The sequence below is a fragment of the Capricornis sumatraensis genome, chromosome 1 (assembly GCF_032405125.1).
Source record: "Capricornis sumatraensis isolate serow.1 chromosome 1, serow.2, whole genome shotgun sequence".
In the NCBI taxonomy this organism is placed as follows: domain Eukaryota; kingdom Metazoa; phylum Chordata; class Mammalia; order Artiodactyla; family Bovidae; genus Capricornis; species Capricornis sumatraensis.
The window spans coordinates 59,108,310-59,133,383 of record NC_091069.1 but is presented as its reverse complement, the minus strand read 5'-3'; the positions used below and the strand labels follow the sequence as shown (position 1 = coordinate 59,133,383).

Genomic DNA, 25,074 nt, shown 5'->3' with positions numbered 1-25,074 from the left:
TTTTAAAAATGTCATCTACTCTGACCACTTTGTATCCTCTTAAAAAATATGCCCTGTTTTTGATTCTTAACAACTCAGGGCATTCCCACAGTGAATTTTGATAACTACAAACTTCTAATACATATCACCATTGAAAAATAATCTATATTTATTGTGGAAAATAATAAATAGTATTAAAATAAAGACCAGTCCATGTCTGCTCTACCCAGTAATAAACACTTTTAACATTTTAGGGTATTTTCTTTTGATTTTTTTTTACTGGTCATAAATTTACCTCATTGGTAGCACAGTTATCAATATGATGCAATTTATCTATTGCTTTCTTTGTTGTGTGCTCAGTATTTTCCTTGCAATTAAGGATTTGTTATTGAAATGCTAAAATATTTTGAAGATGTTTTATGACTGGATAATAGTCCAATGAATACTTGTGCCATATCTTATTTAACTGTTTGCTGTTATTAAATACTTAGATTTCCAATTTGTTGAAATTAAAAATAACTTTGCAGAAAATTTTGATCACATCTATTTCCTTAGGATAGATTCCTGAAAATAGAATTTTGGGCTCAGAACGTGTGCTACTTAAAATGATTGGCTTTCAGTAATACCTGTCTTGCCGTCAAGTGTTGAAGCCTCCTGTGGCTTCTTTTCTTTAAATAATGGATTTATTTATTTTTGGCTGTGCTGGGTCTTTGTTGCTGCACGAGGGCTTTCTCTAGATGTGGCGAGCAGGGGACTTCTGTTACTGCAGAGCGCGGGCTCTAGGGCACATGGGTTCAATAGTTGTGGCACACAGGCTCAGTTGCTCCAACCGGGCACGTGGGATCTTCCTGGACCAGGGACCAAACCTGTGTCCCCTGCGTTGGCAGGTGGATTCTTAACCACTAGACCGCCAGGGACATCCTCTCCCCTGGATTCTTGATTAAACATTCACTAATTGCTGGACTATCATTCTAATGAATAGTTAAACGTGCTGTCCAACAGATAGAGACACAGGAGTGAGACGGTCTGAGTGAGACAGGCTGGAACCTGGGACCCTTTGCTGCGATGCTTGCACCTGGACACACTTCTCCTCAAGCAACAAAATACAAAGAAACTATTAATACATAGGACTAATAAATAAGCACATGCATGAACAGTTCTGGCGAATTGTGGACAAAAGATACAGAGACCAAAAAACCCAACTGCCTCTTTTGAAGATCCTGGAGCAAGAGCAGGGTACTGCGCTTACCCTCTGCACACAACACCACCTAAGGGGTGGGCAGACCACCTAAGTCACCCCGCTGGCACAACCCCTGGACACATGCCTACACTCACCCCATGTAAGGAACCAACTCGCTCCTCCTCGGGCAGCGAGTGAGCAAGGGAACCTGTTGTTTATTCTCGCTGCCCCTGTTATAGCAGGGGCCCCCATAAAGCCTTGCCTGAATTTCTTATCTGGCTTCTGATCAATTTTTATTGATTAAGGAAGCCAAGAACCCTGGTTGGTAACGTGAGTGCTTTGATATATAATTTTCTTTTCTTTGGTCTATAATTTTTGAGTTTAAATATTCCTATATATTAGGCTCTGCATAGGATGTAAAATTAAGAAAGGCTTCTGCCCTCCAGACCCTGTAACTATTTGAGGCCCTTGTATATGTACTCAAATAACTGCAAAGCGAGGAAGATTGTCACCCATAGCTTAGCTTAGTAAATAGGTTCTCATGAAGAAAGCACAGATGTAGCCAAAAAGCAGTTAAGGAAAGCAAGCCTTATGATGGTGCTGATGTCTGCACCATGTTCAAGGGGAGCCTGTCCCTTGGTGGACACACATGTAGGGGAAGGACAGCCAAATGCGCTAAATGGGCTGAGTGTAGTCTCTAGGCAAACACTCACAGACGTGTAAAGGTTAGTAAGGATTCTGGCAGGAGTGAAGCAAGGGTGAAAACGAAGGGGTAGGACTTCCCTGGTGAAGCAGTGGTTGAGACTCCATGCTTCCCCTGCTCAGGGCATGGGTTTGACCCCTGGTCAGAGAACTAAGGTCCTGTAAGCTTTGCAGCATGGCCAAAAAAACTGGAGGAGAGTATGGAAGAACGATGGGAAGAGTGGCTTCCAGCACCTGAAATGCCAGGCAGAGGAGTTTAGAGTTTACTGCATAGACAGTCAACTTTGTGCCTGTAAGCAGAAGAATGACATGATCAAAGTGGAGGTGGTATGTAGTAAGAGACAAGCATGTAAGCATGTTCAGTAGGTTTTTTTTTTTTTTTAAGAAGGTCAATCCTAAGATGCAGAGCATTAGTGCAGTAGAAGTGGAGACAGATGAGGAAGGAATCGTTCAGTCGCTCACTCGCGTCTGACTCTGTGGCACCCCATAAACTGCAGCATAACAGGCTTCCCTGTCCTTCACTATCTCCCAGGGTTTGCTCAAACTCATGTCCATTGAGTCAATGATGCCATCCAACCATCTCATCCTCTGTCGCCCTCTTCTCCTCCTGCCTTCAGTCTTTTCCAGCATCAGGGTCTTTTCCAGTGAGTAGACTCTTCAAATCAGGTGGCCACAGGATTGGGGCTTCAGCATCAGTCCTTCCGGTGAATATTCAGGGTTGATTTCTTTTCGGATTGACTAGTTTGATCTCCTTGCAGTCCAACGGACTCTCAAGAGTCTTCTCCAGCACCACAGTTCAAAAGCGTCAATTCTTCTACACTTAGTCTTCTTTATGGTCCAAATCTCACATCCGTATATGACTACTGGTAAAGCTATAGCTTTGACTATATGGACCTTTGTAGGCAAAATGATGTCTCTGCTTTTTAAATGCTTTCTAGGTGTGCCATAGCTTTTCTTCTAAGGAGCAGGCATCTTTTAATTTCATGAGTTCAGTCACCACTACAGTGATTTTGGAGCCCAAGAAAATAAAGTCTGTCACTGTTTCCATTGTTTCCCCATCTATTCTCTATGAAGTGAGGAAGAAATGAGTGTCAGGAATTAAAAGGAGGAGGTGATAGGATTTGGTCACTGAATGTGAAGAATTCAGAAATCTATTGGAATTTTCAGGGCAGGACCATTAACAGTAATAAAGCCCAGCGAGAAAAGTGGGAGTGGCTGCCTCTCTCTTGGGGAGGGAAGAGAATATAACATCTTCATTAATATTATGTTGTTTCAAGCAATGTGAGCTTAGATCCATCAGAAAAGGTGTCAGTTCAGTTCAGTTCAGTCGCTCCAGTTGTGTCCAACTCTTTGCGACCTCATGAATCACAGCACGCCAGGCCTCCCTGTCCATCACCATCTCCCGGAGTTCACTCAAACTCACGTCCATCGAGTCGGTGATGCCATCCAGCCATCTCATCCTCTGTTGTGCCCTTTTCCTCCTGCCCCCAATCCCTCCCAGCATCCGAGTCTTTTCCACTGAGTCACCTCTTCACATGAGGTGGACAAAGTACTGGAGTTTCAGCTTTAGCATCATTCTTTCCAAAGAACACCCAGGGCTGATCTCCTTTAGAATGGACTGGTTGGATCTCCTTGCAGTCCAAGGGACTCTCAAGAGTCTTCTCCAACACCACAGTTCAAAAGCATCAATTCTTCGGCATTCAGCTTTCCTCACAGTCCAACTCTCACATCCATACATGACCGCAGGAAAAACCATAGCCTTGACTAGACGGACCTTTGTTGGGAAAGTGATGTCTCTGCTTTTCAATGTGCTATCTAGGTTGGTCATAACTTTTCTTCCAAGGAGTAAGTGTCTTTTAATTTCATGGCTGCAGTCACCATCTGCAGTGATTTTGGAGCCCCCCAAAATAAAGTCTGACAGAGCAGATCAAATTCAGATGGTTTTCTGCCTAAACATTACTGCCTGTGATATTCAATGAAAGTGAAAGTGTTAGTCACACAGTCCTGTCCGACTCTTTGCGACCCCATGGACTATATAACCCGCCAGGCTCCACTGTCCATGGAATTCTCCAGGCAAGGAGTGGGTTGCCATTCCCTTCTCCAGGGTATCTTCCTGACCCAGGAATCAAAGCTGGGTCTCCTTCATTGCAGGCAGATTCCTTACTGTATGAGCCGACAGAGAAGCCTGAGGCTTTAAACAGAGAAGGATACACATACAGGCCTTTTGGATTCTTGTATATACCTTGTCGGGGTGCTTCTTCTCTGTCCTCCAGAGCTGCCAGGCTGAGCCTTCTTTTCTGAATACTTCACTTCCACCTGTTCATCTCCCTATTAAGGAATGAGCATTAAGCAATTACCTTTAAGGGTCTGTAGTCATTCATTTTTCGTCAGTTAAGAACTCTTTATTTGAATGGATGAATACACTTGTAGCACTTATTTCTAGAAGAGAAAAGAAATACTATACTTTTTAATACAATACTTGGTTGGTTTTTAGAATTACACTACTAGGCTGATTTTTCTGTTTCTGATTTTTAGAATCAAGCAAGAATTCTTTTCTTATCATTTTGCAGTGTTGGATATAATTGCTTCTTCAGAGCAACCTTCAGTGTCTTCTTTGTTTCTCTGTTTCAGGGAATTGGCTCGGGAGAAGGTAATGCGAGAAGTGAAAGCCTTAGCCAAGCTTGAACACCCAGGAATTGTGAGATATTTCAATGCTTGGTTGGAAGCGCCACCAGAGAAGTGGCAAGAAAAAATGGATGAAATTTGGCTAAAAGATGACAGGTAACTTGGTTTGACATAGACTTAAAAATGAGTGTTTCTTTCAGGTTAGTCTTTGACTTCCATGAATACAATATCTTTTCTATTACTATAACTTTAGAGGTTTTTTTGTGTTTTTTTTTGTTTGTTTTTAAACAAAAGAATAGCACATTACTGATTCTGTTATCATGTTTTAGAATATTCTGTAGTTACGTAAGTTGGTTTAGTTTTTAGAACATGAACTTCTTTTTCCTTTTTTTGTCCAGAACGTGAATTTCTAAACTCATTGGTAGATAGGGCTCTATGGTTTATAATTCACTGAGGGATTTACAGTAGCCTTTCTCAATGAGAGACATTGTCTGACTTCTGTCTCCATTTTTTATTTTCAATTTTCATTTAGTTTCTTAGGGTTGATGGTTAGCAATTTTACAACTCCTTTCTGAAGTAGTTTTAAACTACTTGCGTTTAAAAATACATGAACTTAGGCAACCTGTAGATAATTCTTATGTTAAATATGCTATTCCCGAGGAGAGAAGGTCATTTTAAAAACTACTAAATAAAAAGAAAAAGGAAACAGGTTACTTACTAAAGGGCTGGAGTAAAAATAGACTACTTACTCAATAGCGTGAGTTCATGCGTGTATGCGAGCCTGTGCATACTCAGTTGTGTCTGACTCTGTGACCCAATGGACTGTAGCCCATCAGGTTCCTACATCCATGGAATTTTCCAGGGAAGAATACTGGAGTGGAATTTCCTCCTCCAAGGGATCTTCCCCACCCAGGGATCAAACCTACCTCTCCTGTGTCTCCTGCATTGGCAGGCGGATTCTTTACCACCGAGCCACCTAGGAAGCCTCCTTCCTAAGTAGACTACTTACTAAAGAGCTGGAATAAAATTTCTGCCTAAAAGTACCTAACACAGCTCTGGATCCACATGAGGTGCCTAGTTAGCTACAGTGACCACTGTCTGTAGCCCAACCACAGAAAGACCAGGAGAAGTGGCTCTGTATGTCAAGGCCTGATTTGGATGGGGGCTTCCAAATCATAGGTACTGAGGGCTCCTGGCCTTGATCTTCCTTTGTGCTTTGGGTTTTACATGGAACCTGGCTGCTCTGGGCATAACAGTCCCAGATAACAGTTTCTGGTATGAAATCAAGCTTTCCAGTTAAGGAATGGCCCGACCGTGGTCTTTGTCTCCTGTGGCTTGTTTTCATTGAATTTCTGTGTCCTCCTTTGGTGACTGGCTTTATTATAGTTGAAGCTTTCGAAGCAAAGGGTGTAGTTACAACATTGTAGGTCAGCTATACCTCAGTAAAAATAAATCAATAGAGGGTAGGAGGGAGGCTCAAGAAGGAGGGCATGTATGTATACTTATAGCTGATTCGTGTTGTACAGCATGCATGCTGAGTTGCTTCAGTTGTGTCAGACTCTGCAACCCTATGAACCGTGGCCCGCCAGGCTCCTCCCTCCATGGTATTCTCCAGGCAGGAATACTGGAGTGGGCTGCCATGCCCTCCTCCAGGGGATCTTCCCGACCCAGGGATCAACCCCACATCTCTTACATCTCCTGCATTACCAGTAGCACCACTTGGGAAGAACATAACATTGTAAAACAATTGTACTTCAGTAAAAAAAAATGATTTAAAAAAAAGATACTCAAAAAAAAATTAATAAACAAGCAGATAGAGGATGTACTTCATGCAATTTAATCTGCACATGTTCTCTCTTGTGCCTTTTACTTCTCCCACTCAGCACGGACTGGCCGCTCAGCTCTCCTAGTCCCGTGGATGTACCTTCTGTTAAAATACGCAGAATGGATCCTTTCTCTTCAAAGGAACGTATTGAAATCATAGCTCCTTCGCCACACAGCAGCAGGTCTTTTTCAGTTGGGATTTCCTGCGGCCAGACCAGTTCATCCGACAGCCAGTTCTCTCCGCTGGAGTTTTCCGGGATGGACCACGGAAATGTGAGCAAGTCAGCAGATGCAGTATGCCAACTCCAGGACAGCTGCCTTACAGACTGTGATGGGGAGGATGGTACCATGGATGGTAATGATGAAGGGCACTCCTTTGAACTTTGTCCTTCAGAAGCTTCTCCTTATGTAGGGTCCAGGGAGCGAACCTCCTCGTCTATAGTATTTGAAGATTCTGGCTGTGATAACACGTCCAGCAAAGAGGAGCCCAGAATGAACCAACCGCCGGTGGGCAACCATTGTGTGAATAAACTAACTGCGCTCCGGCATGCCGGTAGCAAATCTTCTTCCGAACCTACTGTGTCTGTTTCTCCGTCAAGACCGACCACTTTAAGTTTAGACCTCACTAAAAGCTCGGTGGGGAAACTCCAGCCCAGTTCGCCCAAGGTGTATCTGTACATCCAGATGCAGCTGTGCAGAAAGGAAAACCTCAAAGACTGGCTGAACAGCCGCTGCACCATTGAGGCGAGAGAAAGGAGCGTATGTTTGCACATCTTTCTGCAGATTGCAGAGGCGGTGGAGTTTCTGCACAGCAAAGGGCTCATGCACAGGGACCTCAAGGTCTGTTATCTGTGGTTTGTCACTCGAGGGTTTCAACCTGTTTTATTTTTCTATTTATTTCATTTACTTGTTTTTGATCAATTTAAAATTGATCTTATCTATTCATTTATTTGAGTGTATTGGGTCTTTGTTGCAGCACATGGGATCTTTCAGTGCGGTGGCTTCTCTTGTTGCAGAGCACAGCCTCTAGCGTGCTTTGACTTCATTAGTCGTGGTGCATGGGCATGCTGCAGTCCATGGGGTTACAAAGAGCTGGACATGACTGAGCAACTGAATTGAACTGAACTGATGGGCTTAGTTGCTCCCCAACACGTAGGATCAAACCAGTGTCCCCTGCATTGGCGGGTGGATTCTTAACCACTGGCCCACCAAGGAAGTCCTTTACTTATTTATTTTTCTTTTTAGAAGATTGACTTGACTTTTCTGAACCACTTTTCAGAGTCAGACCCATCTGGGCCAGCCCCCTAGGAGCTGAGTGACTGCACATCTCAGCCTCAGTTTGTTGTTATTGTTCAGTCGCTTAGTCGCGTCTGACTCTTGACCACCACGTGGACTGTAGCCAGCCAGGCTCCTCTGTCTGTGGAATTTCCCAAGCAAGAATACTGGAATGGGTTGCCATTTCTTTCTCCAGTACTTATTTATTTTTACTGAAGTAACACAATGTTGTGTTAGTTTCAGGTGAACAGCAAAGTGATTCAGTTATATATATATTCCCAGTTGAAAACTTCTTTACTGTGTTCATTCTGACCTGTCATTGAGCCTAATGTTAAGCCTTCTAGGCCCTCTAACCTTTTTATATTTTGGTCATGTGTTTCTCACATGTCAGTCTCAGCATAATTGCCAGCAGTTCTCAGGGCTTCATGTTTTAGAGGTGCTGGGAAGAAAAGTATTTTTTTCTGCCGCTATTGATCAAGAAGTCCTGGATTTTCTTGTAATTGATAAGCCAAGGACACACTGTTGTTGTTCAGTTGCTGGTTGTGTTCAACTCTTTGTGACCCCATGAACTGCAGCACACCAGGCCTCATGTCCCTTACCATCTCCCAGAGTTTGCACAAGTTCATGTCCATTGCATGCCGACCAATCATCTCATCCTCTGATGCCCTCTTCTCCTTCTGCCCTTAATCTTTCCCAGCATCAGGGACTTTTCCAAAGAGTCGGCTATTCCCATCAGGTGACCGAAATACTGGACACATACCCATCCCCAAACCAGTCTTCTGGCCAGGAGCTGGGATTATGCTTATTGGTGGATGCAAGCTCTAGATACCACCTCCAGATAACATCCCACATGAACCATGAACTTGCTGCCCAGAAGGAAATTCCTAAAGTCACTTCCAGATGCTTCCGGTGGAAGCATAGAGGGATGGATAGATGCTGGAGAACCAAAAAGGAACCAAAGTGTTAGTGTTGGGTGCATAGAAGCTGACACCAGAGCCCAGAGAAGGGAAGAATGAGGAAAATGAAGGCAGCACAGTCTAATCCTATCTCTCGTACAAGGTTATTTGAGGAAGAGTATGGTGTTGTGTGCTAAGTCATTCAGTCCTGTCCAACTCTTCTTGACCCCATGGACTGTAGCCCACCTGGCTCCTCTGTCCATGGGATTCTCCAGGCAAGAATACTGGAGTGGGTTGCTGTTTCCTTCTCCAGGGGATCTTTCTGACCCAAGGATTGAACCTGCGTCTCCAGCATCTCCTGCATTGGCAGGCAGATTCTTTACCACTAGTACTACCTGGGAAGCCCCATTTGAAGCCCAATGAAAGTATATTTTATGAGCTAAATGGCTTTTTTCCCCCCTTCTTTCAAAGGTCTATGAATGGTGGTCATGTTATCTGAGGTTAGAGTAAGCTGTAGGGAAAGATGATAATATTATATATGCATATATATATGTATATATATATATTTTTGCTGTGGACCATTTTTAAAGTCTTTATTGAATTTGTTACACTATTATTTATGTTTTGGTTTTTTGGCCAAGAGGCATGTGGGATCTTAGCTCCCCAAGACCAGGAATCGAACCTGATTCTCTGCATTGGAAGGCAAAGTCTTAACTTCTGGGCTGCTGGGGAAGTCCCAAGATGATATATTTCTTGTGCAAGATTTTGAATTTGAGGAGCCCATGGTTAGGTATATCCAATGAACAGTTGCATATAAGAGTTTAGAATTCGGGACAAGGTATATGGGAGCCTGTATTAGAAGAGACATAGTTAAAAGAATTCCCTGGCAGTCCAATGGTTAGGACTCTGCACTTTCACTAATGTGGGTCCCAGGTTCAATCCCTGGTCAGGGAACCAAGATTCCTCAAGCCGCACAGCCAGGAAAAAAAAATTTATATATATATATATATATATATATATATATATATATAAAGATTGTTGTTAAGAGCTGTTTTTCTCCTTGACAGCCTACATTTCCCTTTTATAACAAGCCCAAAGATCAGTCTGTCTCATTCACTCACCATGTAGTAGTGATTTGCTACCATAGGGCAAGAATTGGACATGTGGCAGTGGAGCAGATACCCTTTTCTCATGGACCCAGACTGTCTGGGTTTGAACCTGCTCCACTCCTTACTAACTGGGTGACCTTGGGTGATTTACTTAGCTTCTCTGGGCCTCAGTTTTCATACCTGTGTAAGGAGGGACCAATAGGACTAAAAGGGTTATGAGTTGCATGCGTTAATAATAATAAATGGTAATAAACCACTTAGATCATCTTCTGGCCTATTGCAAGTGCTCTGTATGTGTTTGTTATTATTATAATCATCCTTTAGGTCAGAAATGTAGAGAAGCTTGCTGACAGAGTGTATAGAATAATGAGATTTAGTGTTATGTGGCTGCCTGGATGGGAAAAGGAGTTTGAGGGTGGATGGATACGTGTGTGTGTGGCTGAGTCCCTTTGCTGTTCACCTGAAACTGGCATAACATTGTTAATTGGCTGTACCCCCAATACAAAATAAGAAGGAGATTGAGCATTAAGCACCCTAGACACTAGGGAATGTGAATCTCTAAGGATTTATTTAAACAGATGTTCAATGAATACTTGCTCCCCTTACCGTTTCTTTATTCACAGTACTTGTCTAGAATTGAAGGATTGTTTTCATTTTCATATTAGTCCATTGTAAAGGGAAAGATGCTTGAGAATATCAAGTGTCCTGTATTTATTTTCTGTAGTCATTTAAATAGTTCTCTTCCCTGTCTGTCCTCCATACACACCCACTAAGCTTTTATATGCTTTTTTTTTTCAGCCTTCCAACATATTCTTTACAATGGATGATGTGGTCAAGGTTGGAGATTTTGGATTGGTGACGGCAATGGACCAAGATGAGGAAGATCAGATGGTTCTGACCCCAATGCCAGGTTACGCCAGGCACACGGGACAAGTGGGGACCAAGCTGTATATGAGCCCAGAACAGGTGAACTGTTTCTTTTCCTTCTGAGGAATAAATAGATTTTTGTTAAAATAGTTTTTTTAGGTATGCTCTGTCCTTTTTTTTTTTTTTTGGCCATGAAGTCTGGCATGCAAGATCTTAGTTCACTGACGATAGATCGAACCTATGCTGCCTGCTTTGGAAGCATAGAGTCTTAACCACTGGACCACCAGGGAAGTCCCTAAATAACTTATTAATTAGGATGGCAGCAAGCTAGATGTGCCCCCGTGAATCTCCCATCTGTGCTGCATTTAAAATACCCAATAAAATAAAAATCTGAAAATGATGAAAACTGACAGTAGTGTTCCACAGGCAACACAGCTAGGGTGCAATTCCTGCAAGCTGGATTGGGGGTGGATAAAGAAATATACTCTCAATGCATGAAATGTGCTTGCCCTCTGAACCAGAACCTGACAACAGCCAGAAATTTACTGTTTATTTATTTTTGGCCCTGCTGGGTCTTCATTGCTGCACAGGCTTTTCTCTAGCTGTGGCAAGCAGGGGCTGCTTTTTGTTGTGGTGCGCAGGCTTCTCATTGTGGTGGCTTCTCTTATTGCGGAGCACAGGATCTAGGCAGCGGGCTTCAGTAGTTGGGCTCTGTAGTTGCAGTTCCCAAGCTCTAGATCACTGGCTCAATAGTTGTGGCCCACGGGTTTAGTCGCTCTGTGGCAGGTGGAATCCTCCCAGACCAGGGATCGAACCTGTGTCTGTTACATTGGCAGGCAGACTCTTTACCACTGGACCACCAGGGACGTCCCAGAAATTTAGAGGAGACTTTGAATGTCCTCCTCCCAAACCTAACTCTCATTTCCCCTTATGTGAACTAGGTTGGAACTGTTTTCAGAGACAGTTGAAGGTAGTTTAGCGAACTGCCCTCTGTGTTCATCCACAGGCACGGCAGGAAACAGCGGCGGACAGGCTGAGCTGTGTTGCCTTGTGGGAAAATCTCTGTAAACGGAACGGGAACCTGGAAGTGGGGGGAGCAGGGCATCCTGGGAGATTCAGTGTAGCATCCCCAATGCTGATGATATTCACAAGCTTATAGAAGCTTAGATGAGTGGTTCTCAGACTTTTTGGCCAGTGCCTGTTTATACTTAAATATGATTGAGAGCTTAATAATTTTTCTTGTGAGATTATATCTATCAATATTTGCCACATTATGGATGAAAGCAGAAATTTATAAAATTTTAGTAATTCAATTAAAAATAACTGTCTTAAATTTATCAAATCTACTTTCTGAAAAATAAATATTTTCCCAAAGAAAACTAGTGAGAATAGTGGTATTTATTTCCATTTTTTTAAAGCTCTTTACTGTCTGACTTAAAAGGGTTAGATTTCATATCTGCTTTTGCATTTAATCCCTTGAACTATGTTATTTTGGTTCAAGTATATTAAGCAAATCTGACCTCAAACAGATACGCAGTGGGGAAGGGAGGATCATTTTAATATCATTTTCAGGTAGATGTGGGCATCACCAAAACTCAATTAGCAAAAGTTTCTGAAGTTTCTGAAGAATCATTTGCCCTGTGGAATCTAAAACCATAGCAGTGGACATTCTGTATTCTGTTACTGTAACACCCATTTCACACTTTGAATGGACCTCTTTTCCCACACATGAGTTTTTAAAGTTGTGCATTGGTCATTTGGAAACTATTGGGTCTCTACATTATGTGTCTTCCAAAAATTGTCACAATTCATTATTGTTGTTGTTGTTTAGTCGCTAGGTCGTGTCCAACTCTTTGCGATGCCATGGACTGCAGCCACCAGGCTTCCCTGTCCTTTATCATCCCCCAGAGTTTGCTCAAACTCATGTCCATTGAGTCGGTGATGCCATCCAACCATCTCATCCTCTGTCATCCCCTTCTCCTAGTCCTCTCAATCTCATATAATATTTTAAAAAATCATCAATATTTTAATATCACCAACCAAGCTCACCAGAAAGGGCTTTTAAGTATTAGGAAAGCTGTCAGGTTCCCAGTGATGGACACAAATTTTCCAAAATTCTGAAGTTCACTTCAAAGTTCAACTTTTATCTTTGGCAACAACTGTCAGTTTTCCTTGAAGTGCCATTCTCACTTCATTCATCTTTAAGAAAATACTGTCAGGTATCCAAGTCTGAATAACCGCAGTTGGCCTATCAGTTTTTCTTTCAAGTCAAAGTGGTGCTCGATGAGAAGAGCTCAATGAGAAGTTCATATAGGAACTCGAACAATTACATCAATGCTTTCTCTTGAGACAGCATTTTACTTCAGCGTGGAGCAGAACTGCTTTATGAACACTGCTCATTGTGTCACACAGAATAGTAAAAAGATGCGTGCCTAAGGGGCAAGACATAATAAAATGAATCGGTTTTACTACTTCAGCAAGGATATTTTAAGTGAAACTGTCCTCTCTCTTACTTCCACTTTCTATTTTTCTCTTTTCTTTCTTGCTTTCTCTTTCTTTCCCTCTTTTTCTTTCTCTTGCTGTTGCTTTCTTTCTCGCTTTCTCTTTTTCCTTTTCTCTCTTTCTCTTTCTCTCTTCCTTTCTCTCTTGCTTTCTCTTTCTCTTTTTTCTTTCTCTTTCTCTCTTCCTTTCTCTCTTGCTTTCTCTTTCTCCTTTTCTTTCTTCCTTTCTCTTTCTCTCTCTCTTGCTTTCTTTTTCCTTTTCTCTCTTTCTCTTTCTCTCTTCCTTTCTCTTTCTCTCTCTCTTGCTTTCTCTTTCTCTTTTTTCTTTCTCTTTCTCTCTTCCTTTCTCTCTTGCTTTCTCTTTCTCCTTTTCTTTCTTCCTTTCTCTTTCTCTCTCTCTTGCTTTCTCTTTCTCCTTTTCTCTCTTTCTCTTTCTCTCTTTGTATCTCTTACTTTCACTTTCTCTTTTTTCTGTTTCTCTCTCTCTTGCTTTTTCTTTCTTTCTTTCTCTCTCTCACTCTCTCTCTTGCTTTCTCCTTTTCTCTTTCTCTCTTTCTTTTTCTTTCTTGCTCTCTTTTTTTCTCCCACCCTACTCCCCCAGTATGTAAACTGAAGAACATAATTACTACTAGTGTGGTTTGGTGCCACTGCCTTAATTCATGCTAAGATTCAGCAGAGCAAATGTCAACATAGTGAAAAGACAAATCATCTTAGAATTGTTATGAAAATAGTCTTGACTTTGTAGACTTCCTGAAAGGATGTTGGGATACCAAGGGATCCATAGACCACACTTTAAGAACCAGTGGATTTGATTATCTTTGGAAGGTTTCATCAGAGATGAGTCATAGGAATCGGCCTTTATTTTACTGTTGTACAGTATCCTTCTAGACTGCCTGAGTTGTTTGCATTATTCAAGTGTATTCTTTTTCATGCTTAACATTTTCATTTTTTAATTTAATTGGTCTTTTTTAATATAGTCCTATACTTAGACATCTTGAATTTCAAGATAAAGGAAAAATAGTATTAAAGTATTTAGGTAGGGGTAAAAACAGGCTACAGCTTAAAGAGCTTGTTTTCTGTAACACTCAACCCTAGAAGACAATAAACCAGTAAGTACAGTTTTGATGAAAAATAGCTATGACCTGCAAATCATGTTTCTGGACAAAAGTCATTCGTGTAAAAGAAAATAGGCATTTTTAGGTAAATAAGAGTGAAAATAAATCTTAGGGCATTAGCTAGTGGTCCAGCAGTTAAGACTCCATCCTTTCACTTTCAGGTGTTTGATCCCTGGTTGGGGAACTACAATTCTGCATGCCTCATGCTGTAGCCAAAAAATTTAAAAACTAAATAAATAAATAAAAAGAAATATTGATGTGAGTATTCTCAAAGTTCCGGCCTTCTTGGCCTTTGCCAAGTGTCAAGTTATGTGCCTGGCTTCATTTTCCCAAATGAAAGGCTTCTTATGAGTCCTAGGAGGTCACTTTTAATTTGAATGAGACCTTTTTAAGAGTCTGTTGGGTTGTAATTCATTTGTTCCTGTTAGCAAATAAGTTTTTGTTGAAGGCCTTCTCTCTACTTAGCCTCATTCTAGATGGTAGGAATACAAAAGAAACAGCTCCCTTCCCTCCAGGTCTTTATAATCTAGTTGTGAAAAGTAAGAAATAACACACATGGAAAATACAACCGAGAATGCAGAGAAGTCCATAATTAAGTGCCGTAATGAGGGCTAACCACAGTTGATGAGTGGTTTGGAAGATTTTCTCATAAAAATAGGTGAGGACTAAGATAGTCAGAAATGAGAGATTTGCTTTAGATAGTGCCGGCTTTGAAAAACTTCACCTCAGGGGTATGGGGGCAGCTTTTCCTGGCTCCTGGCTTCCGCTGGGCCTATTTCACTGATGCATATCTCAGTGCTATACCTGGGCTTCCTTCTGTGATGCTGAGTAGTTTAATTACACTTGGTGTGGGTGACTTGAAGAAAAGAGGCTTCAGAGATGATTAACTCTTTGCTAACATTTTTACCTGCAGGATTACATTTAAACCATGGGTGACTTGAAGAAAAGAGGCTTCAGAGATGATTAACTCTTTGCTAACATTTTTACCTGCAAGATTACATTTAAACCATGGGTGACTTGAAGAAAAGAGGCTTCAGAGATGATTAACTCTTTGCTAACATTTTTGCCTGCAGGATTACATTTAAACCAAGTAGGGACTAAGTCAGTGTTGGGGTTCACTCATGCTGTATGGTCATCTACGATACTGTCTCTGTGGCTGTTCTTCTGATCTTCTTTATTTGGGATTTCAGATTCATGGCAACAGCTACTCTCATAAAGTGGACATCTTTTCTTTGGGCCTCATTCTGTTTGAATTACTATACCCGTTCGGCACTCAGATGGAAAGGGTCAGGGTAAGTTCTTCCCCTCCTCTCCAAAACGGCAGAAGAAAATACTCTTCAACTGACAAAAAAAGTGAGTTGTAAGAGAAAAATAAGTTATTCTTAATACCAGCAACTTGGTTGACTGCAAGTAGAAGAGAAAGAATTTGTAGACTCTCTGCTTCCATTCAGTCTTCAAAAATTGTTGAGATAAATTGTCTGTTTTCTTGCTGTTGCTTAAATTGATCATAACTTAACCATATTTTGCACTCAAATTTGTCATAAGGGCAAAGCTAGGGGAACCACAGGGTGGAGCGATGGTGGTGGTCAGAGAATTTTCCAGAGAACAAATGACCACACAGTCATATGCTTAAAAGCTGAAAAACTAAGCATAGTTGTTTTCTTTCCCCTCTCAAAATAAACCATGATGACTATTGCCTTTAAGGAGTATAGTACTGAAAGTCTTAAAAGTAGTGTCTGGAATATATAAAGGATGAATACAGTTCAACAACAAAAAACAAACAACGCTGTTAAAAAATGGGCAAAGGACTTGAATAGATATTTCTCTGAAGATTACGGATGGCCAATAAGTACAGCATCACTATTCATCAGGGAAATGTGAATTAAAATCATGGTGAAATACCACTTCCCACCATCCAGAATAGCTATAATAGAATAAAATAAAAGCAGAAAATAAGTGTTGGCGAGGATATGGAGATATCAGTGCTCTGATGCATTGCTGGTAGGGGTGTAAAGTGGTCCATTCCACTGTGTAAGACAGTGTGACACTTCCTCAAAAAGGTGAACATGGAATGACCGTGTTCTTTTCCTAGGTTCTACTCCTGTTTCTCCAAGAGAAATAAAAACATAGGTCCACACAAAAACCTGTACGCAAATGTTCATAGTAGCATTTTCATAATGACTAGAAGGTAGGAGCAACCCAGATGTTAATCAGCTTGGATCCTGGCTTGGATCCCTTGTTTCCTAGATTTCATGTTTTGTTTTGTGTACTCTCTTATTATTATTACTCTCTTATTTTGCTGGAGTACATTCTGCCGTAAATTTCTCAGAAAGAATGTATGAGAGGGAAAATTATAGTCCTCGGGTATCTGAAAATGTATTTTTTCCCCCCATCCTTGTACATAATTGATAAATTGACTAGGTTCTAGTTCTAGATTGAAAATAACTTTCCTTCAGAACCTTGAGGGCATTGCCCCATTCTCTTATAGCTTCCAGTAGTACTGTTGAAAAGCTGATACCATTCTGATGCATCATTTTTTTTAATATGGGGTATTTTGGACCTGCTATATCTTCCTTTCTGAGGGCTTTAGGGATTTAGTTTTTATCAGTGCCATTATGAAATTTAGTCCTCTCAGATCCTTCCAGATCTCTCCACCAACCACACCAACCCCGCTCACTCCCCCACCCCCGCTCCCCTGCTCACTTGCTTACTTAGCACTTGGTAGATTCTTTCAGTTAGAAGGGATTCATCCTTTAGTCTAGTAAGTTTCCCTTTTTTTTTTGGATACATTCTTTGATTTTTTTGTTTTTTCCTGGGACTCCTGACTTATTCCTAAAAATGTCTAATATTTTTCCCACCTATTTTCTATCATTGTCTTTTTGTACTATTTTTTGCAGAAGTTCCTTAACTTGTTCTTCTAACTTTCCTAATTCCTTTGACAATTCAGTTTTTATCGTCTAAGATTGTTCCTTTTTTGTAGTATTTGCACTCTTTTTACATGAATTCAGTCTCTTCATATTGCTGAGAATCTCAATTATATGTATGTATGTATTTCTTCCTCCATACGGTCTCTTTCCTTTAGTGTTTTTTTTTTTTAGCTTTCTATTTGAAATATTGTAGATGCACAGAAAGTTGCAAAGATAACACAAAGAGATACCCTCCATCCAATTTCTCCTAAGTGTTACATCTTACATAATTATAGTACAACATAAATTTGACATTGGTACTTTGTATTATATATAGCTCCATGGTATTTTATCTCTTATATAGGTTTCTGTAACCAACACTGCAGTCTAGATTGTTCCATCCCTCTTGCTACCCCTTTATAGTCACACTTACTTTCTCCCTACTAATATCTCTGAGTTTTGTAATGATTTGTGTGTGTGTTTCACATGTTGACAATCCTGTCTGTTCATATTTAAGAATGGTGCTCTAAAATGGTAACTAGAAGTGGACATTAAAAAATAAAAAAGGAATTCCCTGGCAGTCCAGTGGTTAGGACTCAGAGCTTTCAACTGCTGTGGACCCCTATTCTATCCCTGGACAGGGAACTAAGATCCTGCAAGCCACGCAACTGAAAAAAAAAACAACCTGAAGTGGACATGACTGTTAAGTGTTATGATCCAGTTCGTTCTTTGGAGTGGCGGTGGGGGAGAGCACTCACATGTTAGCATCTCTTGGACTTTCCTCATTCTCTCCAGAGAAGAAGCTTCATTCTCCTGCCTGAGAAAGAATTGGGATGGATGGGGGATGGAGAGTGTCTTACTGTTGCAGATCTTCACTTTTTCATGCCCACCCCCGACCCATCCTCGTGCCTCTGTATTGGCCCTGTGTTTGGAATGCCTTGGTTCAGTTTCTTTGAAGAACAAATCTCTGTGTCCTGTGAAAAGTGAAAGCATTAGTTGCTCAGTCCTGGCTGACTCTTTGCGATCCCATGGACTGTAGCCTGCCAGGCTCCTCTGTCCATGGGATTCTCCAGGGAAGAATACTGGAGTGGGTTGCCATTCTCTTCTCCAGAGGATCTTCCTGACTCAGGGATTGAATCTGGGTCTCCCGCATTGCAGGCAGATTCTTTACTGTTTGAGCCATCGGGGAAGCCCTCTGTGTCCTATGGGGGTATATAATATCACTCCACATACAGAACTTCCGACAGCTCTCCTACAGCCATCTTCATCCCTCACCCCCACCTCCTGCAGACTCCACACAGCTAAGCAATTCCCCATCTGTTGGCCTTATCCCTCGTGGGCACCCTGGTTTATCTTTCTCTGTTGAGCTAAAGTACTTACACTCTGTTTCCATCTACTTTCTCGCTTTTTAAAGATGTGATCTTTTCTTCCATTGCACTCATTTTAAACATTTAAAATGTTTTTCCTTTCTTTGCAGTTGTTTTAGTGAAAATGTTTACTTTGAAATGTAGTTAGAAAAAAAATCTGCAGTGTTTACTCTTTTTTTTTTTTTTTAATTTATTTGGTTGCACTGGATCTTAGTTGTAGCACAGAGGATCTCTGACCTTTTGTTGTGGCCTGTGGGATCTAGTTCCCCAGATGAGGGATTGAACCCAGGCCCCTGGCAGTGGGAGTGCAGAGTCCTAGCCACTGGACCATCAGGGAATTCCAGAAAACCTGCCTTGTTTAGCCAGAACCCCTCTGAGATTCTGTTAGTGAATGTAAAAGAGACTATTCAGTGATTTGACCAAGATGTTTTTCAAAAAACTAATTTTATTGAGGTATAATTTACATACAGTACAGTGTACCCACTTTGTCCATTTTTATGCGATTGTGATACTTTTAAAGCTTCATGTAATGACCACTACATTCAAAATACAGAATATTTCTGTCATCCCCAAAAGCTGCCTTTTGTTCCTTCCCAGTCAGTCTCCTGTTCTTTCATCCTATCCTGATTCCAAGCAACCACTAATCTATTTTGTCTTAGAAAGTTTCATTTGAATGGAATCATACATGTATATACATTTTTGTGTCTGCCTCCTTTGACTCACCTTAAAGGTTTTAAGGTTCATTCATTACTCAGTGTGTCAGCAGTTTCTGCTTTTTATTAAGTTACATTCCATGGTATCTGTGCATAGTTCCTATGTCCATTTACCTGTTGGAAACACCTGTGAATAAAGTGGACGTTGCTGTGAACATTTGTAAACTGGTCTCTTTGTAGACATACATCTGTGTTTCATTAGTCTTGGGGAATTAGGAGGTAGCATTGGCAAATTATGTGTAAGTGGTTTAACTGTATAAGAAAGTGCCATTTTATATTCTCACCCACAGTGTAGGCGAGTTCTAGGTCCTTGGCATCCTTATCAACACTTAGGTTTTAGTCTTTACGTTTTTTGGGTATTCTGATAGGAGTGCAGTGGTTGTGGTTTCAGTTTGCATTTCTCTGATGACTCATGACCTTGATCATCTTTTCCAGTCCTTTGCCAAGTATATGTATTATGACTAATTTATTCCAGCCAGGGGCTTCCCATTTCATTTTCTTAATGATGTCTTTCAAAGGGCAGCAGGTTAAAAAAAAAAAAAAAGCATGTTATGGGATTAAAAATTCTGTGATTCAAGACTCAAGCATCCATCTGCACACTGGTATGACCTACCTATTAGCAGGTGAGGCGCTCCCTTCTGTGGCCTGTGTCATAGATTCTTCCAGTGAAGTTTCTGTTTTCCTTTAGTGGGAAGTGACAACGCCAACCCAGTTCATGTTTTTAAGTTCATTTTAGCTTATTTGTCAAGAAATATGAAGACATACTTGCTTTATTTCATTTCTCAAAACTGGTTCATTACAAAAGGAGTATCAGGAACGTCTCTGGTGGCACAGTGGTAAAGAATCCACCTGCCAATGCAGGGGACACGGGTTCAATCCCTGGTCCAGGAACATTCCATATGCTGTGGGGCAGCTAAGCCCCCAAGCCACAACTGCTGAACCTGTGCTCTAGAGCCTGGGAGCCACAGCTGCTGAGCCCACGTGCCACAGCTGCTGAAACCCATGTGCCTAGAGCCTGCATTCTGCAACAAGGGAAGCCACCACGGTGAGAAACCCACACACCACAGCTAGAGAATAGCCCCCACTCGCTGCAGCTAGAGAGAGCCCAAGCGTAGCAACAAAGACCCAGAGCAACCAAAAATAAATAAGTAATAAATGTTTTAAAGGAGTTTAAGGCACTGTGCCACATAGTTTGCCTGAATTACCTCATTTAAGTCTCAAAGCAATCATACAAAGTAGACACTGTTATCCTGTTTGTATGAAGATTTCCCAAAAAGCTAGTTTATTTTTTATATTCAGAATTTAGCACAATTGACTTAGTTTTCTTCACTCAAAAAGAACACTATGTCCTTTTATGTCAAATACAAGTGATTAGTGACTAGTAGAAAAAGTTACCCACTTAAGAACACAAATGTGTGTTCATGAATGATTGAATTATTTTTTATGCAGATCAGTCCATTTTCAATTAAAATCCAAATGTCAGGATCATGTACAGTTCTAATATATGTAAATTATTTGGTGATTTGGTGGCAGGTAAATCTGTGCCCAGGGAGCACTGATGTGTAGATTATCAAGTCAGGAAAAGCTATTGATAAATTTTCCATCTGCTTAATGTTCAGCCTTTCTTACAGTATCAAAAAAATCTCTGTTTAAATAGATCCACATATCAAAATGGATTTAAAGATAAGTAACACTTTTCTTTCTTTTCAGATCCTAACTGATGTAAGAGATCTCAAATTTCCACCACTATTTACTCAAAAATACCCTCGTGAGGTTGGTATAATTCTCATCTTTTATTTTCTTTAAAATCTTACTTAGGACGTGAAGTCAGCAGTCAGCTCATCAGTTTCCACGTTTTATAGATGAGGAGGCCTAAGGTCTACAGAGGAAAGTGACCTGATCCCAACAACATACAACTTGTAAAACCAAAGGCTGGGGAATTCCCTGGTTAAGAGTGTAACATTCCACTGCAGGGGTGCGAGTTTAGTCCCTGTTGTGGCAGCTAGGAGTCTGCTCCATGCTGCATGACAGCCCATTCGGGGATTGTAACAACCTTGCCTTTCAGTAGGGCTTCCTGGGTAGCTCAGTGGTAAAGAACCTGCCTGCCAGTGCAGAAGATGCAAGAGACGCAGGTTTTATCTGGAAAACTCCATGGACAGAGGAGCCTGGCAGGCTGTACGTAGTCCATGGGGTCACAAAGAGCGACATGACTGAGCAATTGAGCATATGCATGCCTTTCAGTAAGGCTGAACCTAAAGAGCCCACCCTCATAGGAGTCACGTTGCCATTATAATCAGGCCATTAATTTCTTTATCTTAGTGAATTTGAGACAGATCTTAAAAAACAGCTTCTTAAAAAAAAATCCCTCATTTTCCCTGATTTTGTGTGTTGGAATTATACCCCTCAGAGAAACAGTAAATGATTCAGAATAGTGGGAAGGGAAAGTTAAATAGTCTTGATGGTGAAAACTGTGTGTAATGAACTTTTGAAGTTTCCCTTTGCAGTTTTTGTTTATTTATATTATGTCCACAAACACATCACTTTAAAATTTACACATTGATGGATCTTAAATTTTCTTAGCAAATTCAGTTGAAGTAAATTAAAATTTGTGGCCAGTCATCAAATTGGAAAACATCTAATTGATCTTTCAGTATTTTAAGTATATTGAAGGGTTGCATTAAAAATGAACTTTATAACAATATAGAGATATGCTAACTTAAAGTGAAGCTTATTTTACTAAAAATTAGTTTGTTGTATATTTTGCAAAGTGGTGAATCAATTCCTGGGGGGCTCACAAGAATATGTGTTCTATTAAAGTGGTTCGAAAAAAATCGGGAAAAGGGGCTAGGTCCTGACCACTGGCATGGTTTGCTTTTCTCTTTATTTATTGGGGTATAATTGCTCTACAGTGTTGTGTTAGTCTCCGCTGTACAATGAAGTGAATCCGCTGCACATTTACATATATCCTCTCCCTCCTGTGTCTCCCTCTGTTTGCCCCCTTATCCCACCCATCAAGTCATCACAGAGCCCTGAGCTGAGCTCCCCTGAGCTATAAGCAGCGTCCCGCTAGCTGTCTCCTTCACGCGGTAGTGGGCGCACATCAGCGCTCCTCTCCCAGCTCGTCCCATCCTCCCTGTCCCCCTGTGTCCACGTGCCCCTTCTCTGTGTCTCTATTTGGTATGGTTATTTTTTAATTGAAATCTTGAAGTAGTTGTACATTCACATGCAGTTGTAAGATGAATCTTTTTTAAAGGTCAGGCTGTGTTTCAGAGATGTGATTTAGGGCCCTTTATGTTAGGCAACAACGAATTAACCTGAAATAGTCCATGTGTATTTGGAGCAAGACTTGGCCACACGATGACCCACAGGCCAAATCCAGCCTGCTACCTGTTTTGGTAATGAAATTTCATGGGAACACAGGCAGGCCCACCCGTGTCCGTACGGTCTGTGGCTGCTTTTGTATTTCAGCGGCAGAGTTGAGAAGTTGCTCACACACAGACGTAGAGAACAAACATGGACAAGGGAGGGTGAGGTGAGGTGGGTGGGATGGGATGGGATGAATTGGGAGATTGGGCTTGACATACATAGCCTGCTGATCCTATGTATAAAATAGATAACCAGTGAGAACCTTCTGTATAGCAAAGGGAACTCTACTCAGTGCTCTGTGGTGAGCTAAATGGGAAGGAAATCCAAAAAAAAGGGGGATATATGTGTACCTATAACTGATTCCCTATAGAATCAAGTGGCTCAGATGGTAAAGAATCTACCTGCAATGCCAGAAACCCAGGTTCTACAACATTCAACACAACTAATACAACATTGTAGAGCAACTATACTCCAATAAAAGTTAATTTAGAAGAAAAGAGAAACTGGCTCACCAACTTAACATAGTTACAGAAACATAATATTTGACAGACTCCTGATTTAGGCAGTGGTTTAGTGGCCTCTTGATCACAAAACAGTTTTTATCTTTCAGTATGCCATGGTGCAAGACATGCTGTCCCCATCCGCTACTGAACGGCCAGAAGCTGCGAGCATCATTGAAAACGCGATCTTCGAGGACTTGGAGTTTCCAGGAAAGACGGTCCTCAGACAGAGGTCTCGCTCCATGAGCTCGCCCGGAGTGAAACATTCAAGACACTCCAGCAGCCCCCACAGCCCTTTGCCCAGCAATTAGCCTTAAGTTCCGCTCGCACCCCTAATAGGTGACAACAGAATAGCCTGCTTCAAAGGAATGTTGCTTTTCCAAAATCGCAAACTTGAAAATATGGTTCTCCACTTGACTGCATTATAGGCTGCCTTTTCTAAATCAGATTTTAAACTGGATTTTGGAGCGCACACCTCATTTGAGCCAACTTTTGATTTTTGCTCCAGTCGAGGGGAGGTCCTGTCACGTGCGGTCCTTTCCCTCGTTGGTCTGTTGAAACTGGCTGGCCAAGCATCCTGTCCTCAGGTTTTGCCTCGGGAGGTAGAACCAGTCCCTAAAATGTACAGAGAGAATTATAAAATGGAAATATTTTTATAGTACAGAAAAATGAAAGTCCCTACATGGTGGTAACCATATTGTTCTAGAAAGACGCTTTCTAGAGAGATAGTGGAAGTTTTAAAACTGATTTCAAAACAAAGCTGACTCCATTTTTGTCCCTGGTGGGTGAATTAGGAAGCTGCATTATTTTGGAGGACAAGTAGCACAAATTATATAGCTAGTTTTCTAGAGTATTTGTAGCATTAAATAGCTTTATTCCTCAGATAGTTCTAGGGAGAAAGATTTTTAAGAGTTTTTTGTACTTTTACCTCCAATAAAAGAAAAATGAAGCTTTTTGTGTAAATTGGTCAAAAATTCTGGCTCGGGGAAGGAAAAAAAGCCGTAGTAAGAAACAAATCATATATTACAACCAACTGCTTCAATTACGGACTTTTTAAATCTAATGAAATCTTAAATGTCTTAAATGTAATACTGTAGGTTGATACTGTCTCAGAACTGATTGTAGATAACAGTTTAATCATCTAACTTGCTAACATTTTTTATTTTTCACTGTAAATAAGTTTATTTTTTATTTATAAAAATTGTGAACTCAATCCATTTGGGTTGGTGGTGTACAGAACGCACTTAAAAGTGTGTTAACTATTGTGACTTCTTTCAAGTCTAAATGGTTTAATAAAACTTTTAGAAATGATTTATGGTTGATTCTTATTTGAGGGAACTAGCTCCAAAATGGAATTTTTCAGATTTTAAACTGGGATCAAAGGTCTCAAAAGAGTCATCACCCTACTCTCAAGAAAACCTATTCCTTATAGATGATCTTATTTACGAAGCAGAAATAGAGACACAAATGTAGAGAACAAACATGGACGTCAAGGGCCAAGGGGTGAAATGGGAGATTGGATTTGACACATATACACTGTTGATACTATGTATAAAATAGATAATTAATGAGAACCTACTGCATAGCGCAGGGCTTCCCAGGTAGCTCTGTGGTAAAGAATCTGCCTGACAATGCTGCAGTCACAAGAGACAAGGGTTCAGATCCTGGGTTGGGAAGATCCCCTGGAGTGGGAAATGGCAACTTGCTCCAATATTCTTGCCTGGAAAGTTCCATGGACAGAGGAGCCTGGTGGGCTACAGTCCATGGGGTCGCGGAGTTAGACATGACTGAGTTAGACACTCAGTGGTGAACCACTTCAGTATGCTTGCCTTGAGAACCCCATGAACAGTATGAAAAGGCAAAATGATAGGATACTGAAAGAGGAACTCCCCAGGTCAGTAGCTGCCCAATGTGCTACTGGAGATCAGTGGAGAAATAACTCCAGAAAGAATGAAGGGATGGAGCCAAAGCAAAAATAATAACCCAGTTGTGAATGTGACTGGTGATAGAAGCAAGATCCGATGCTGTCAAGAGCAATATTGCATAGGAACCTGGAATGTCAGTTCCATGAATCAAGGCAAATTGGAAGTTGTCAAACAAGAGATGACAAGAGTGAATGTCCACATTCTAGGAATCAGCGAACTAAAAT

The 25,074-nt window shown here is 41.0% G+C and overlaps 1 protein-coding gene across 1 annotated transcript in view; it reads left to right on the top strand.

The window, feature by feature from the left end:
* Nucleotides 1-24,177, top strand: part of EIF2AK3 (eukaryotic translation initiation factor 2 alpha kinase 3) — an 81,802-nt gene extending 57,625 nt beyond the window's left edge. Inside the window, exons 12-17 of the mRNA XM_068971642.1 lie at nucleotides 4,493-4,642; nucleotides 6,370-7,150; nucleotides 10,389-10,556; nucleotides 15,264-15,365; nucleotides 20,770-20,832; nucleotides 23,036-24,177. Coding sequence (XP_068827743.1) covers nucleotides 4,493-4,642; nucleotides 6,370-7,150; nucleotides 10,389-10,556; nucleotides 15,264-15,365; nucleotides 20,770-20,832; nucleotides 23,036-23,236 — 1,465 coding nt within the window. The 3' untranslated portion in view covers nucleotides 23,237-24,177. The remainder of the gene's footprint in view (nucleotides 1-4,492; nucleotides 4,643-6,369; nucleotides 7,151-10,388; nucleotides 10,557-15,263; nucleotides 15,366-20,769; nucleotides 20,833-23,035) is intronic.
* The last annotated feature ends 897 nt before the right edge of the window (nucleotides 24,178-25,074 follow it).